General features: G+C 38.8%; 1 protein-coding gene across 4 annotated transcripts in view; it reads right to left on the reverse strand.

Annotated features, from left to right (window-relative positions):
- Positions 1-780: 780 nt before the first annotated feature.
- LOC124261687 (failed axon connections homolog) overlaps positions 781-18,839 on the reverse strand; it is a 56,203-nt gene continuing 38,144 nt past the window's right edge. For 3 of the 4 annotated variants that reach the window (XM_046696035.1, XM_046696036.1, XM_046696038.1), the window contains exons 2-6: positions 12,672-12,786; positions 5,214-5,410; positions 3,900-4,090; positions 3,211-3,327; positions 781-1,191 (exon numbers count right to left, since the gene is read on the reverse strand). In XM_046696035.1, the coding sequence (XP_046551991.1) occupies positions 938-1,191; positions 3,211-3,327; positions 3,900-4,090; positions 5,214-5,410; positions 12,672-12,786 (874 nt within the window). In that variant the 3' untranslated portion in view covers positions 781-937. Of the gene's footprint in view, positions 1,192-3,210; positions 3,328-3,899; positions 4,091-5,213; positions 5,411-12,671; positions 12,787-14,452; positions 14,581-18,839 lie in introns of those variants that run through there. The other variant, XM_046696037.1, reaches the window with a different exon arrangement.

Here is an 18,839-nt window from a genome sequence, read left to right on the forward strand (position 1 = left end):
GTAAGGAACAAAGGCTTGTTGGGTACTTCAAGAATGACAGTATGGCATATCGAATGACCTCACTACAAGACAACGTCAGAAACTCCGTGACAGTAAGGAACAAGGCTTGTTGGGCACTTCAAGAATGACAGTATGGCATATCGAATGACCTCACTACAAGACAACGTCAGAAACTCCGTGACAGTAAGGAACAAGGCTTGTTGGGTACTTCAAGAATGACAGTATGGCATATCGAATGACCTCACTACAAGACAACGTCAGAAACTCCGTGACAGTAAGGAACAAGGCTTGTTGGGTACTTCAAGAATGACAGTATGGCATATCGAATGACCTCACTACAAGACAACGTCAGAAACTCCGTGACAGTAAGGAACAAGGCTTGTTGGGTACTTCAAGAATGACAGTATGGCATATCGAATGACCTCACTACAAGACAACGTCAGAAACTCCGTGACAGTAAGGAACAAGGCTTGTTGGGTACTTCAAGAATGACAGTATGGCATATCGAATGACCTCACTACAAGACAACGTCAGAAACTCCGTGACAGTAAGGAACAAGGCTTGTTGGGTACTTCAAGAATGACAGTATGGCATATCGAATGACCTCACTACAAGACAACGTCAGAAACTCCGTGACAGTAAGGAACAAGGCTTGTTGGGTACTTCAAGAATGACAGGCTTGTTACCGTGCCGCGTACAGATGGGAACAGATCCTCGCATATACCGACACGATAAGAGCCTCGATCATCAAGAACCACTAGCAACAACACGAACGGGAGATTGGAGCTATGGCCGGCCGGACTATTTTGAACCGGGACAAGAAAGCCATATCGCCGGTGTCAATTTTGCCGTGGAAGGTGTGTGGTGTTGCTGGTATACTGGACGATTAACCTTTGATGGAAAACATTTGATATTGTCTGTTCAGTAGAAACATTTACTACTGATTGCCTTGGGTTAGGTTGGTAGTCTGGCTACGATATTTATTATGCAAATGCAGTAAAATTATCATTGTCCGGCAGGTTATCTGGCGGCGTATGTATATGTTTTTAGAGTGTCTTTGGGTTCCATTTATTAAGTTCTCATGTTGTTTTGTTGCAGTTTTAGTTCCGTCCGCCGTGATGCAGTCCTCCCAGTCCGGCCAAAATGTCGCCTTCATTCGCTCGCAATACTCCACCAGATTTGTGAACTTGTCTGAAAGAAAACCGAACGGCAGCATAGTAGTTTAGACCCTTGCCTTTTTCTCAATATAAGTAACATAAAATACATGTTTCTGTCGTAATGTTATACTTAACATTTGTCAAAGACAAACAAACCTTCTAAAGGATATGCCAGATCGATACTTCTCCCTAGAAATGAACCACTTAAATGCGTACATGTTTTGGTCATTCTGGAGAATACGGGGCACTATTAGTTATACTCGAAGGATGACAATGGTGTACCAATATTACGCTTTGTTTGTTTATCAGTTAATGACGCACTCGGCGATATTCCAGTTATATGACGGCGGTCTGTTAATTTTCGAGTCACAAGACAAGCCAGTGATTGAGATCATGAGCATCGATCTACGTAGTTGGGATACGATGACTTGTTTCAACCAAGTCAGCGAGTCTGACCACACGATCCCATTAATCGCCTTTTACGACAAGCCTGTGTTGCTAAAGGACCAATTCCAGCCCAGATCCTCTCGGGCGCCGATGTCCCGTAAATATTTATCTTTGGAAGACTGAAATGGAAACGCTTTTAGTCAGCATCATTTACTTTTATTCTATTTATTTGATTGTGATCACTGGTTGAAGGCCCAGTTTGACAAAGTGATCATACTGGTAGGTATATACTTTAACATACCCTTTAATACCGTATGGTTGTGAGAAATGCCTCCCAGTCTTTTTTTGAAAGTTATAGCCATAGAACAATGGGAACCACTCGTTTCGTTCCGGACAACGTTTTATGATAAACCCTGAGCTGTTCAATTGTATGAAATGACTCGACGCTCGTACTCGTTAGTTTATCTGTTCCGTGGTTTGACGGGAATGTACAAAGTCACTAATGGCCTCTCTAAGGAATGAAAGGAGAGATAGCCTGAGATTCATCCTGACACTGAAGTTATCAAAGCAATGAAGAATGGCCGGGTAATGATCGACAAATAATAATTAAATTGAATCAATTAAACTCTTACAGCATTTTTTGGGAATCACACCATTAAAATCGGTGGTATTAAACATTTATTAGCATGTCATTATCGAACGTGTGTTAATATAAGGGATTCCCCTAACTCGTGTTATTCCGGGACAAGCCGAATAGCGACTCGTGGCCCTCTAGAAGGATTTCATATTGGCGTAGGAACATCAGATCTACTTCAAACAGGAACGATAACTCTATTCCAGTTTGATTCCAGTGGTATTTAATATCACCGAAGTACTCAAACATTGTATTGCTGTTTTTGTTCGTGCATTTGAATCTCTCACTGTCAATCTCATGATTCATATAAAAACTTCACATTAGACAGCACAGTTCTGTTAGCTACGTTCTTAGTAGTTTCAAAATGACGGTGTATATTTTTCATGATTTTTTATACAATAATATAATGCCATAAACGATTTAAGTAGTCGGGATTATTTTTTTCAAAGCACCGCACCATTACGCGCGTTCTGATTGGTTTGTCGTATTTTCGCACATAACAAGCATCGAGACGTGGACGAGTCTTCTTGGAGGTTACGGAAAGGGGCGAGTGGTGACTCACTCATTCACATTGTAACCCCCTAAACTTTTTTTTAACCGACTTCGCAGAGAATTATGTGTACATAGGGAATATAACGAAACAAAAGGAAACGGAAAACAGAGAAATAACTTCTAATCCTAACGGTCAAGACACCCGTGAAGATCCGGATTAGAATTGATCTTCAGCAACCCATGCTTGTCGTAAGAGGCGGCTAACGGGATCGGACTCGTTGACTTGTTCGACACGTATGTCATCGTGTCCCAAATACGTAGATCGATGCCCATGATGCTGATCACATGATTGTCTGGTCCAGACTCGATTATTTACAGACCGCCGCCTTATAGCTGGTATACTGCTTAGTGCAAACAAACAAACAAACAAACAAACGTTGACGTTCTCATGGGTTGTCAACCTACGACCAAATGAATAATGGACTCTAAGGGCTGAACGACCAGACAGCACCACAGAGGTCTTTGTTGCAACGTATTTACCGTTCACGAGTTGTTCCCCTTTGCTTCCTGGACACTGCCAGCAAAACTGACACAACAGTCCAAACAAAGCAGCATCTGTCTCACATGGTTGATCGCCGAAATAGAATTTCTTTGTCCCTGTCAATATTAGAAAAGTTGTTCAGATGAAAAGAGTTAAAATGTTTGACCACTGATGCTCAATAAACAATGAAATTTGAGTCCTGTTTTGTAGTACATGGATTGTCTTCCCTGAGGGCGGAAGTTCGTTGGTTCGAGACCGGTGTGGTAGCTTAGTGGTTAAAGCGTACGCTATCACACTGAAGACTCGGGTTCGAGTCCCCAAATAGGAACAGTGTGCACAGCCCGTTTCCCGTTTCCCCGCCGTGATATTGCTGGACTATTGCTGAAAACGGCGTAAGACCATACTCACTCACTCGTTGGCCCGATTCCCTGTTGCCAAAACAAGTAAAAAATGACACTTGTTGTTGCCCTGCCTGGTATTAAGGAGATAAAACAAGAACTGGTCACCTGGGAGTGCATGCATGCCCGGTATCCATAGTAAACTCAAACGTTATTGCGCAGAGGGCAGCACAATAGAACCAGTCCAGACTGGTTCAAGCACGTAATTGCACATTGCTATATAAGGGCAATAAACTTGAACGTCACATTAAACCCTATTTAAACCCATCACAATTGACGACATCTCTTACCAAGGTAGACTGATAATGATCTCAAATCTTCCTCCATAATGTGCAACACTTCCTCATGGGTGTGTCGGCCGATTCCGTGAGCTATCGTATTACTCAGGTAAATTCTTGTTCCGATCCAGATTACCAGTTTGTTCAACTTGATGTGTTTCTTCACGTAGTCCAGGTTCTCAGCCCGGGACAGGCCCATACACCTGCAAAGATGCGTAGTGGTCAAAACATTGCCGGGGTCAAAACATTAACTGTCTTTGGCACGTCATGGGTAATCACATAACGTGTATATTATAACGATATATGCAGCGTAGTAATGACCTATGCCCTTTTTCATCTGCTAAATAAAGTGAGGATATTTCACCTTACATAACTCATATGAACCGTACTCCGCGCATAAGCATTTGCGAACCCTACCGTTGCCTGACACTAAAACAATTCGGAGAGCAGATGGCAACAAGATTGACACACATGCTGTACGCTTTGACAAGCCAGAAATGGAGGGACAATTCGACACAAGGACAATATGACAGAGGGACAATACGACACAGGGACAATATGGCACAAGGACAATATGACAGAGGGACAATATGGCACAAGGACAATATGACAGAAGGTGAATATGCCAGATGGACAATATGACACAAGGACAATATGACAGAGGCACAATATGACGGAGGGACAATACGACACAGGGCCAATACGACACAGGGCCATATGCGACACAGGGACAATATGGCACAAGGACAATATGCCAGAGGGACAATATGACACAAGAACAATATGACAGAGGCACAATATGACGGAGGGACAATACTACACAGGACCATATACGACACAGGGACAATATGGCACAAGGACAACATGACAGAGGGACACTACGACACAAGGACAATATGGCACAAGGACAATACGACACAAGGACAATACGGCACAGGGACAATACAACACAGGGACAATACGACACAAGGACAATATGACAGAGGGGTATTTTGACTCAGGGAAAATACGACATAATGACAATATGGTACAGGGACAATATTACACAGTGGCAATATAAAACAGGGACAATATGGCACATAGACAATATGACACAGGGAAAATACTTCACAGGAACAAAATGGCAGAGGGACAATACAAACAGGGACTGTACGACACAGGTACAATAGGATACTGAGGACAATATGACACAGGGACAATACGACACGAAGTCATTACAACACAAGACAGCAGATGGACAATACGACACGAAGTCATTACAACGCAAGACAGCAGATGGACAACACTACATTGCGTCCTCGAAAATTGTAATCCCTCGAAACAAACCAGAATAGGTTTTCCTCCGCCATCTTTCGAAAGGCATGCGCAACAGCCCGTTGTTCCTCGGTCAGGTGACTGTTAAGGTCAATGTTCAACTTCCGGTTCAGATACTCCACACAGAACTGAGAGTCAGCCACGGCCTCTCCTTCGTATTGCATCCATGGAATCTTGCCTTTGGACGAGCGCTTGACACTAAAATCATTCTACAAAGAATGATATGTAATGATTAACCACATATATCTTGGTACTTCCTCCCAGTTGTATGCTCTGATTTAAAAGTGATGAGACTAAACAATATTACAGCTGTAAGACGGCATCATCAGCAGGGATATAATGGTCATGTTATGATGTGATAAATATGGACATGTTGTGATGTGATAAATATGGACATGTTATGATGTGATAAATATGGACATGTTATGATATGATAAATATGCACATCTTATGATACATTAAATATGGACATGTTATGATGTGATAAATATGGACATCTTATGATGTGATAAATATGGACATGTTATGATATGATAAATATGGACATGTTATGATGTGATAAATATGGACATGTTATGATGTGATAAATATGGACATGTTATGATGTGATAAATATGGACATGTTATGATATGATAAATATGCACATGTTATGATGTGATAAATATGGACATGTTATGATGTGATAAATATGGACATGTTATGATATGATATATATGGATATGCTATGATATGATAAATATGGACATGTTATGATATGATAAATACGCACCTGTTATGATGTGATAAATATGGACATGTTATGGTGTGATAAATATGGAGATGTTATGATAAGATACATATGGACATGTTATGATGTGATAAATATGGACATGTTATGATATGATAAATATGCACATGTAATCATGTGATAAATAGGGACATGTTATGATATGATAAATATGCACATGTTATGATATGATATATATGGACATGTTATGATGTGATAAATATGGACATGTTATGATATGATATATATGGATATGCTATGATATGATAAATACGGACATGTTATGATATGATAAATATGCACATGTTATGATGTGATAAATATGGACATGTTATGGTGTGATAAATATGGACATGTTATGATGAGATACATATGGACATGTTATGATGTGATAAATATGGACATGTTATGATATGATAAATATGGTCATGTTATCATGTAATAAAAATGGACATGTTATGATATGATAAATATGCACATGTTATGATGTGATAAATAAGGACATATTATGATGTGATGAATATGGACATGTTATGAAATGATAAATATGGACATGTTATGATATGATAAATATGGACATGTTATGATATGATAAGTATGGAGATGTTATGATAAGATACATATGGACATGTTATGATGTGATAAATATGGACATGTTATGATATGATAAATATGCACATGCAATCATGTGATAAATATGGACATGTTATGATATGATAAATATGCACATGTTATGATATGATATATATGGACATGTTATGATGAGATACATATGGACATGTTATGATGTGATAAATATGGACATGTTATGATATGATAAATATGGTCATGTTATCATGTAATAAAAATGGACATGTTATGATATGATAAATATGCACATGTTATGATGTGATAAATAAGGACATATTATGATGTGATGAATATGGACATGTTATGAAATGATAAAGATGGACATGTTATGATATGATAAATATGGACATGTTATGATATGATAAGTATGGAGATGTTATGATAAGATACATATGGACATGTTATGATGTGATAAATATGGACATGTTATGATATGATAAATATGCACATGCAATCATGTGATAAATATGGACATGTTATGATATGATAAATATGCACATGTTATGATATGATGTATATGGACATGTTATGATGTGATAAATACGGACATGTTATGATATGATATATATGGATATGCTATGATATGATAAATAGGGACATGTTATGATATGATAAATATGCACATGTTATGATGTGATAAATATGGACATGTTATGGTGTGATAAATATGGACATGTTATGATGAGATACATAAGGACATGTTATGATGTGATAAATATGGACATGTTATGATATGATTAATATGGTCATGTTATGATGTGATAAATAGGGACATATTATGATGTGATGAATATGGACATGTTATGAAATGATAAATATGGACATGTTATGATATGATAAGTATGGACATGTTATGATGTGATAAATATGGAAATGTTATGATGAGATAAATCTGCACATGTTATGATGTGATAAATATAGACATGTGATGATGTGAAAAATATTGACATGTTATGATGCGATAAATATGCACAGGTGATGATGTGATAAATAGGGACATGTTATGATGTGATAAATATGCACATCTTATGATATGATAAATATGGACATGTTATGATGAGATAAGTCTGCACATGTTATGATATGATAAATATAGACATGTGATGATGTGAAAAATATCGACATGTTATGATGCGATAAATATGCACATGTGATGATGTGATAAATAGGGACATGTTATGATGTGATAAATATGCACATCTTATGATATGATAAATATGGACATGTTATGATATGATAAATATGGACATGTTATGATATGATATATATGGACATGTTATGATGTGATAAATATGCACATGTTATGATATGATAAATATGGACATGTTATGATATGCATAAGTATGGACATGTTATGATGTGATAAATATGGAAATGTTATGATGAGATAAATATGGAAATGTTATGATGAGATAAATCTGCACATGTTATGATGTGATAAATATGCACATGTGATGATGGGATAAATATAGACATGTGATGATGTGAAAAATGTTGACATGTTATGATGCGATAAATATGCACATGTGATGATGTGATAAATAGGGACATGTTATGATGTGATAAATATGCACATCTTATGATATGATAAATATGGACATGTTATGATATGATAAATATGGACATGTTATGATATGATATATATGGACATGTTATGATGTGATAAATATGCACATGTTATGATATGATAAATATGGACATGTTATGATATGCATAAGTATGGACATGTTATGATGTGATAAATATGGAAATGTTATGATGAGATAAATATGGAAATGTTATGATGAGATAAATCTGCACATGTTATGATGTGATAAATATGCACATGTGATGTTTGGAAAAATAGGGACATGTTATGATGTGATAAATATGCACATGTGATGATGGGATAAATATGCACGTGGTTTGATGTGATAAATAGGGACATGTTATGATATGATTAATAGGGACATGTCATGATGTGATAAATATGCACATGTGATGATGTGATAAATATGGACATGTTATGATATGATAAATAGGGACATGTTATGATGTGATAAATATGGACATGTTATGATGTGAAAAATATGCACATGGTATGATGTGATAAAAATGCACATGTTATGATGTGATAAATATACACATGTGATGATGTGAAAAATATGGACATGTTATGATGCGATAAATATGCACATGTGATGATGTGATAAATAGGGACATGTTATGATGTGATAAATATGGACATGTGATGATGTGATAAATATGCACATGGTATGACGTGATAAATATGGACATGTTATGATATGATAAATAGGGACATGTTATGATGTGATGAATATGCACATGGTATGATGTGATAAATATGCACATGGTATGATGTGAGAAATATGGATAAATAGGGTTTGTATACAAGAATAAGGTGGTATACATAGTGAAGAAGTGATGACCTGGTTGCGAATACAGAGCTGATCTTCGGCAACCCTGAGGCGACTAACGGGATCGAGTGGTCAGGCTCGCTGACTTAGTTGACACATCTCATCGTATCCCAACTGCGTTCATGAATGTTCATGATGTTGATCACTGGACTGTCTGGTGCAGGCGTGATTATTTACAGATCGTCGCTATATAGCTGTAGGATGGGTTCTTTGTATTATCTTTGTGTGTTGTTTACCTTCTAACTCAGCTTTATGTCGGGGTTACTTTGTATGTATGTATGTATGTATGTATGTATGTATGTATGTATGTATGTATGTATGTATGTATGTATGTATGTATGTATGTATGTGTGTGTGTGTGTGTGTGTGTGCGTGTGCGTGCGCGTGCGTGCGTGCGTGCGTGCGTGCGTGTGTGTCTGTGTCTCTGTGTGGTTGTTGTGGTTGTGTGTGTGTGTGTGTGTGTGTGTGTGTGTGTGTGTGTGTGTGTGTGTGTGTGTGTAAAGAAAGTGATGAGAATACCGAGCGTACAGTAGTACATATATAGGAAGTTTCTGAAATAATCACACGGCACGGATCTTCTCACCTCAATTTCAAGTCCAATAAAAATCAAAATATCCACGCACACAAATAGTAAATACACTTCACAGTTTCGAATTCTGCGGAAATTTCCTGTTTCTTGATACCATCCACTATTATTTTTAGACAAAGTTCAAGTGCTGAAAATGAACTTTCAAAATAGGCTTCATCGAAAATGTCGCCATTTTGACACAGTACGAAATCGCGATTCACAGCGTTATTTGCTGTATGTTTTGAAATGTGAAAATCGGATAATTACTGGGAGTATTGAATTTCAAAAATAACATATTAATGAACACTGATATCACTTTTACATGAAATCGCTAATGATAATTCTGAAACGTTGCCGATGAATCTAGAATCGGTTGGGATGTTTTCGAAAATACACTTACACGAACGCCGTAGAGCGCTTTCCGCCATATTGGATAGTGTTTACAAAATCACGTTTCGCGAAGGCTTGTATTGAGACGCCTATTACATCACGTATATTTCATATTCAGCTTCGAAAAATGCATCACTGAATTCCCCATACATTTTAGAATCAAATTGCAACTGGTCTTTGTCATCAATACCAACTGTCCAGATAAAATGAGAGGAAACATATTGGGTGTGAAAACGAACGCTGTGCTCGAAAGACTGCGCTGGTTCGAAATGTAAACAAAGACAAATTCCGATTTTACACTGCGTAGCATTTTCTGAAATTTTCCAACATTCATCCGTCTATTCATTGCTTGCAATGGCTCAATACCTTTGGAATATGCATGGAAAGAGTATCGTAGTAAGAAATAGGAAATTATAAATAGATACAATGCAATGATTTGATAATTCATAAGAAATTGTCAAAGTTTCCGTGCAGCGTGACGCCATGACTGACGCAAAATCACGCAGAACGACAAGTGTAATTATCAGCATTTCTGGCTTCTTCTCTTACTTACAGTGAAAACGATAAAAACATATAACAATACACAGATAGTCAGAATCATTCTGATTACTTACATGTCATATTTATGTACAAACGATCACTGAATCAATGGAAGGGTCCTCGCAAAATCCTGTGTATCCTTGTCAGCAAAGCCGCCATTTTGTAAGAAATAGGTCATCGGTAGTGATGTCATACGTCAACATTGTTGTACATATTAGGCAATTTCTTTGAGGTGAAGGTCGGTTGAACAAGAGTAAACACAATCGCCCAATCCTTCCGATTACACTGTCAGTATTATGATGTATATTTTGCGGATAGTTCAGATACTTTTTCATGAAACTGACCTCAGTATCTACATTTAGCCTTGTCCAATATCATATCATACGTGCATATAGGGTTTACGGTGTTTTATTCTTTGAAAGTTTTTGATTGTTTGAATAATATTTACATAAGAAATTGACACATTTAGTGCAGTACATTATATTCTAAACCTTTACACAAGTGTTAGAAGATCAAACGTAGCCATAACTGCAATTACTTTAGTTCCTATGATGTACAATATTCAATGCATTTGAACTAATATTGCAGTTTCACATGAACAGGTTAATGAACGGCGATTTGATTAAACCTTATAAGTAAAACTGATAATATTTAATGAAAATGATTTATGTATGTTATGAAATGTATATGCACACACATTTAAAGGAATTGTCTTGTTCTTTGCACATTTTTGTGTCGTTTTATAGAGAAAACAATGATGTATATTGATTGGCCAGGTGCGCGTTTGTCGGAAACGTTTTATGATTCACTATCATTGTTTTCGATAATATAATCAATTCATATTCGATTTAAAAATATTGTGATGACAGGATATCAAACTCTAACTATATTTATACGAAAATTGTTTAAAAATATATAAACCATGTCATGTCTTAATTTAGACAAATCTTACATCCATATTCTAATATATAGTACGTACTAGATCCATATATAAAAAGCTATCTTTTTTGCATCTTCCATTGCATACTTATGAAGAGAAATAGCTACATAATCATAAATAAAGAAAATTCTTATCCTAAACAAAATATTCGGGTGTTGTGAAATGTTATTTTTCATTTACATGTACGTTAAATTGATGCCAAACAGGTGCGCGTGTTGCTCATGATAAGATACACAGTCAAACTGTCTAATTGTTGATATATTCAGGACACTATTTAAATGGAAAAACCAGTCATTTTATGTTTTGTCTAAAGAGTGTTAATTCTGACAAGAAAGCCGAGACCTTTCACACAATTAATGGAAATTAGGTGAGATATATACTAATCAGCATACCAATGTCGTCTTTTTCCGACGTCGCAAATGCACAAAACAAGCAATGACGTCAACTAAAATGTTGTATTATTTTCTGCAATTTCATTACATTTGAAGATATGGCTAGTACTCTGGTAATAACGATGCAAAATTAGTCAAAATACATCTACACAAACAGGAGAATATGGGAATCTAAGAACTAACTTATATATCGGAGAAGGCCATCCAAATCGTTATGACGTGCTTTCACATGTAATACGTTGTCATCTTTTTTTATAAATTGTGAAACTACCAAAGCGTATCCTCTCATATTGAGGAACTTTGAATTGGAATAGTTTGGTTCATCGTAAACACAAAATAACGAAAATATAGCGTCCGTATCCACAACAAATTCTCTCCATGTGATCTGAGTTACATTGACCTAGTGTTACGCATAACAGAGTTATGCACCCTTATCATTATACCTGTATGACCTCTCTGTCGTTTTTTCATACGCTTTGAAAAGTGAACGTTATGCGAGAATTGCGCTCGCGTAGTCCTGTATCTACGTAAGGCTATAAAAGTACTCAGGTTACAAGGCGACCCAGATTAGAACAGCCTTAGAATTATATATATGCTTGTGTTGGAGACTACTGAATAAGAGCAACCGACTATCCTTTTTAGTCAAATCCGAGTCCATATCATTATTCTTCTTCTCAGAATTCCAACTGTTCACAATTCCAGCAATCAGAGATAACTTACTATATTGTATAATCGGATATTCATGTGAGATATTTTCTATTACGTAATCCTAAAGATTGGCATTATCAATAACTGTCAAAAGATATCTTTGATTAACCTCACTGACCTCATATTCTATTTTCGCCATTCGAAGAAAGGTCTCCAACTTGAGAGCAAATGGGGAGAAACTTGGCGCCCTTGGTCCTCTCGATATCTGGTACAGAATCACTTTTGGGGCAGAACTGGAAGACAAGCTTGTCGACTCAAATCGGTAATTCTTGTAAATTTGGTTCAAGTCTTCTTGGCGTCACATGTTTCACCTGTTAAATTTGATTGACATCAACCCAAACTCTTACAGTCATATATGTAGCACGATGATATCCCTTACAGTATTCCATAGTTATAACATCGTGTCTGTGCATCAGCTTCAAACTAGGATCAGGGTCCTGATCCGTAAAACGTTTGTATCGGTACGACCTGTCGTAACTGTATAGCTTATCATTGGCTTACGATGTCGTATCGCTACGAACGTTGTGTGGATCTGGACTCAGGATCTCAGCTTCAGGATCTCAAGGCCTCCCTACGCTAAACTAGAGCTGCTTGTTTCAGATAATCTCGAGTGCTAACACCGCCGCAGTATGTTTTAGTTGCAAAATGCGTGATTTTACTGCTTTAATTCTTGGGATATCCCTTGTTTTTGCAATATCAAAGTAAAAGGAAAACACGTAGTTTGACAAAATTTCATAGAAAGACAATTCTCAAATCACATATATACGAAGAATCATATATGTCTTTAAAGACAACAACATATATATGTCATTGCCCCAAAGTATTCCAGAGATTGAAACACACAACAATAAATGCACTTTTCAACACATGAATCAACTTCGTCAATATATCTTATTTCCCATATTTCTCTAACAATATGTCTATATTTGATAACTGACAAGATTACTACATTGAAGAGCTGCCCTCTTGACGTAGTACATGACAATATTTAGCTCATATGACGATGGGCATGTATACCATGATAACTGAGAAGATTACTACATTCAGTGAGTGAGTGAGTGAGTTTAGTGTTTAGCAGTATTCCAGCAATATCACAGCGGAGGACACCAGAAATGAGCTTCACACATTGTAACCATATGGGGAATGAACCCGGGTCTTCGGCGTGACGAGCGAACGCTTTAACCACTATTCTACCCCACCGCCCCGACTACATTGAAGAGCTGTCCTATTGTGGGTATAAATTGTGGTCCCGAGCAAGTGAGGTGAGGTGAAATGGGGTTTAACTTCGTAATTGAGACTATTTCGCTCCAGGCGGAGGCTCTAAAACACTACACCATGGAGGCGGTCGCGCGCATACAAACGTGCAAGGTACACACGCACACGTAGCTTTCTCGTGATATAAGTGCACACTTCTTGACCCCTACCTTCAATCCCCATTACTAACTGTAAACGTACTTCAGTGTTGTTTTCATGCTCTTATCAGAGAACACCTTGACATGAGGAATACAAAGTCCAGCGTAACTGGGTCGCGTTACACCTGGAGACATCATGGGCATTTTAGAACTCATAGGCCAACTGTTTACAGACACGTCAGATGGCGCTCATACCTCACTACCTCAACACTCACTAGTGAGGTTTGTTGGTTTGTACCCTGACTTTGTCCTAACCAATACCCCACCTGGATAACGGCTGTCTGTTAATTATCGAGTCTGGACAATGTAATTTAGCTACTGAGCATTCATCCACGCTACTAGGATACGAAGACATCCGTCAACCAAGTCAGCCAGCCTGATCTCCAGATACATTTAGTTGCCTCTTATCTATCCCTATGGGTTCGTTAGTGCAGTACGTGTAAAATTATGTCTCTGTGGATGAGCATGTAGCACAATATCGACCTACCTCATTGTGGTGCAGGGTGTCTAGCGTTGTCCCTTTTATCAAGTGACGTCAGTTTTACACTCTGTTGTAGCTGAATCAGAGTTAAGATATATCACTGAAGGGTACACGTACGTGACACTCATATCTGCTGTAACAGTGACCACCTGGTGACGGTGGCATGCCTGTGAGTACAGGGGACATAACTTCGTGCAAACTGGCAGCCCTGCCAAAACCAGTCATGTCACTGAACCACTTCATTTGTGTGAGTCAGTCCAACTTCAGGTAGTTGTCCTGATGTTGTTTGGGTGTTCTCTAACTGTTACATATTTATAGTGAGGTTGTGTCGATGTGACATGCATTTTCCTAAATATCCAGTGAGGTTGTTAGTTGTGACTTGCATGTTACTGAAGTCTTGGGAGGTTGTTGGGTGTAACCTGTATGTTACGGAAGTCTAGGGAGGTTGTTGGGTGTGACTTGTATGTTACGGAAGTCAAGGGAGATTGTTGGGTGTAACCTGTATGTTACGGAAGTCAAGGGAGGTTGTTGGGGGTAACCTGTATGTTACGGAAGTCAAGGGAGGTTGTTGGGTGTAACCTGTATGTTACGGATGTCTAGGGAGGTTGTTGGGTGTAACCTGTATATTACGGAAGTCTAGGGAGGTTGATGGGTGTAACCTGTATGTTACCGAAGTCAAGGGAGGTTGTTGGGTGTAACCTGTATGTTACCGAAGTCTAGGGAGGTTGTTGGGTGTAACCTGCATGTTACCGAAGTCTAGGGAGGTTGTTGGGCTTAGACCTTTTGAAACTGATGATCTGAAGTTTATGTCTATTCAATCGATAACTTATTTCCTATATTACTCAAACAATATGTCTGTATTTGATAAATGACAAGATTACTACATCGATCTGCTGCAATAATATGGGTATAGAATGTGGCCCCAAGTAAATGTCCCCACATCGCTGTTGTAGTGTTGTTGTAATGTGGAGCTCTGAACCGTTGCCTTAATGCTAGGGGTGAAACGGTACGCTCTTACCACGGCACGGTACGCTCTTACCACGGCACGGTACTGATTGCGGTACTTCGGTTCAGTCCGTTTCGGTTAGGTAAATGCGATAGGATCACAATGCAGATCACAATAAAATAAAGGTACGAAAACCGAAAATACCGAATGTTTGGACTGCATTACGGTATGCCGAATAGAAGGCAAACTACCTCGGTATACCGTTTCACCCCTACTTAATGCAGGAAGACAGTCCCGTTTGTAAGGTTCATGGGACAAGTGAGCGAGTGAGTGAGGACTGCTAACGACAACCAGCAATTGTAAAGCTGCTATTTGCGTCGAGAACTAACTGTGGATCCAGTGGAAAGGCTCAGTGACATGGCTGAATGCATGGCATGGACACCCTTGACGGCTTTAATCATTTCTCGTGATATCTATCACAGGTTTGTCTGGCCCGGAATCGATTATTCACAAGTCACCGTTATAATTATGGCTTGTTCTATTATGTTTTTGCTTATCGCCATATGCACAATATTAGAGATATATGTCGGCGGCGGTCTGCAAACAATCGACTCTGGAAAAGACAATCCAGTGATCAACATCATGAGCATCGATCTACATAATCGGGATACGCTTTCATGTATCAACCAAGTCAGCATGTCTGATCACCTGATCCCGTTAGTTGTCTCGTACGACAAACGTGGATTGCTGAAGACCAATTCTAATCCCGATCTTCACGGGTACAGCGAGAAGTAAATGAAAATACTTCATGTAATGTCTGAATCAACCAGTTGAGCATTGCTGCTAAAAACATCACAAACAACAGACTGCTGAAGGATATGTACATACAGTGCTTTTAATATGACATATACACATATACAGACGCATGCGCACACACACGTACAAGTACACACACATAGTGTTCTATGTGTTGACTGTTTATAATGTTCCTCACCGGTAGTGGTTTACTGCTGTACGTTTAATCCTATTGCCCACAGGTTTGATATTCCATCAGATGATAACTAACTGTTGAATCCACTGGTGAAATACCGCTATACTGAAAGTAACACTATCTCCATTCCAAACTAAAAGCCTATTAGAAACGAAACATTCTATTTTCCGACCCTGATTCAAGACACACAAAGATTAGCGGATATAATGGATAATGAAGCATTGTTTTTTGTAGGTTGGAAGCAGAGATAGTAGCCATTGAACTGTAACAAGATATTTATTGATGAAACCTACAGCACATTAACATGGCAACAGAGGCTACATGCTGTATGAAATATGTAATCTTAAAATCTGTTTCCCAGGTTGGATGAGATCGGAATATAGAGAGGAAACACGATGCGATTGATACATTTAGGGAATCAAACATATACCGTTGGTACTTGATCCCTTCACACTGACTGACTGGAGAGTATATGCCACAGTGTTATATGTCACATCAACTGCACCTACAATAGGAGAACCTTGGCTACTGTAGTAGATGGTGCCTCTATACAGTCTCATGTTCCAGGGGACCGCGTTCAGTGTGGTCACCTCTGTACTCACATTATTGGACACAGTCATCTTCATCAGTTTCTTCTGTACACTATAATACAACACACCTCCTGTCTGATCCAGGGTTACAGAATACACTTGGCTTCCTGTGGCTAATGTTGTCAGACCTTGACCATCATATGTCACAGTGAACAGTTTCCCGCTGTTACACCCATATATCCTCCTTCTCTTTGTGTCAAGAGCTATTTGCTTTGGAGAACTACCGTACTTTGATAAGTCAATGATGGCAGTGAAGTCTTTCCCCTGTGTAGACATGCGGCTGATTGAGTGTCGTGGTTGATAGGTGGATATAAATACGATGTCCCGATCTTCATCCACTGCCATGCCGTATGTCCCTACACGTTCTCTTAATACCGTCACGTGACGTGTATCCAGGGTAGATGACACTATCTTATCAGGGTTGCCTAACCCTATGAGAAGTTTCCTTGTCTTTGTTGTATATGCAATACATCTGACCTCCTTCATGGTGTGGTACTGATAGACACTCAGGGAGTTACTGTGAATGTTGAGTTGACGGAACTGATGTGGGGTACCTGACCACAATGGAGCTATCAAAATCCTACTTTTCTCCTCCTCTGGTCTGAGTGTCGTTGTTGACACAGATGTCCTGGAGGCTGGTGTAACATCTAGAGGAGCGGGGGTAGAAGGAGACACAGTGACATTTGATGTCAGCTTTGATATTTGAGACTGATGTGTCTCCTTCAATGTCGTAATTTGAGATTTGAGATTGGCAGTGGTAGCGTCACACGTCTGTAGTACTTTTCCAGTTTATGCTTATCTCTGATACAGAAATCACACGAATTCTCTCGATTCGACGTACCTGCCTTCTTCAGGAGAGATTCGTGAAATACGGTCGTCTCGTTCTGGAAATCACTGAGTGATGTTGAGACATGGTGTAACTGTCTCTTCATCTGATGATAGCCCTGCTTCAGATGTCGCACTTCAGAGACAACCTGACTTTTACCATGTCTTGAAGAGACTCTCCTTGTAGAATCTCGGCCATGGCTTCTCTCACTTCATCCCGTATGTTTTCCTTTAACTCAGCTCTCAAGGATGCCCTGACAACATCTATGGTGTTTAGTATCCTTTTCTCCATAGCGAGCATATCCATCTTATTATCAAGCAGATCCTGATCAAACTGCTCCAGTTTGTTTAGGACAGAACACCATACTCTCCTGACCACTACAGAAACAGATTAGGGAGATAGATGTCAGCAACCATGACAGGCATTTGAACTCGGCCATCTTGTAAACTGTGCAAAAACCTGTGAGATTTCCTTGTCCGTTAGAATAATGTATACATGAAGCCCTCCGTATGGTTCGACGTATCCTGCGAGTGACAGGTTGACGTGAGGTACAGGTTTATATCTACCCTGTAGTCAGAACGTAAACATGGTTGAAGGTCGGTTGGTTACCACGTGATGTCAGAACACTCACGTATCTCTATGTATATTATATATAGAACTTAGCTCTATCATTAGTGATTTAAGCGTGTCAGTGTGCATTGGACAAGTAATGTACTCATGTAGTCGCGTCGGTGACAACAACCATGGAAGGTCACCTCTAAAGAACTTAGCGAGAGAGAGAGAGAGAGAGAGAGAGAGGAGAGAGGAGAGAGAGAGAGAGAAGGGAGAGAGAGAGAAGGGAGAGAGAGAGAGAGAGAGAGAGACACAGACACACACACACACACGTACACACACACACACACATACACACAGACACGCACGCGCACACATTCGAACGTACACACACACATACAAACACCTCCCTCACGTCCATGCGAGAGTAGTGTGTCTTAAACTAACCATTACGACTCCAAACGGGGACAGGGTTTATCACTCTCAGT

The sequence above is a fragment of the Haliotis rubra genome, unplaced genomic scaffold (genome assembly GCF_003918875.1).
Source record: "Haliotis rubra isolate DU_JTF1 unplaced genomic scaffold, ASM391887v1 Scf804, whole genome shotgun sequence".
Lineage (NCBI taxonomy): Eukaryota > Metazoa > Mollusca > Gastropoda > Lepetellida > Haliotidae > Haliotis > Haliotis rubra.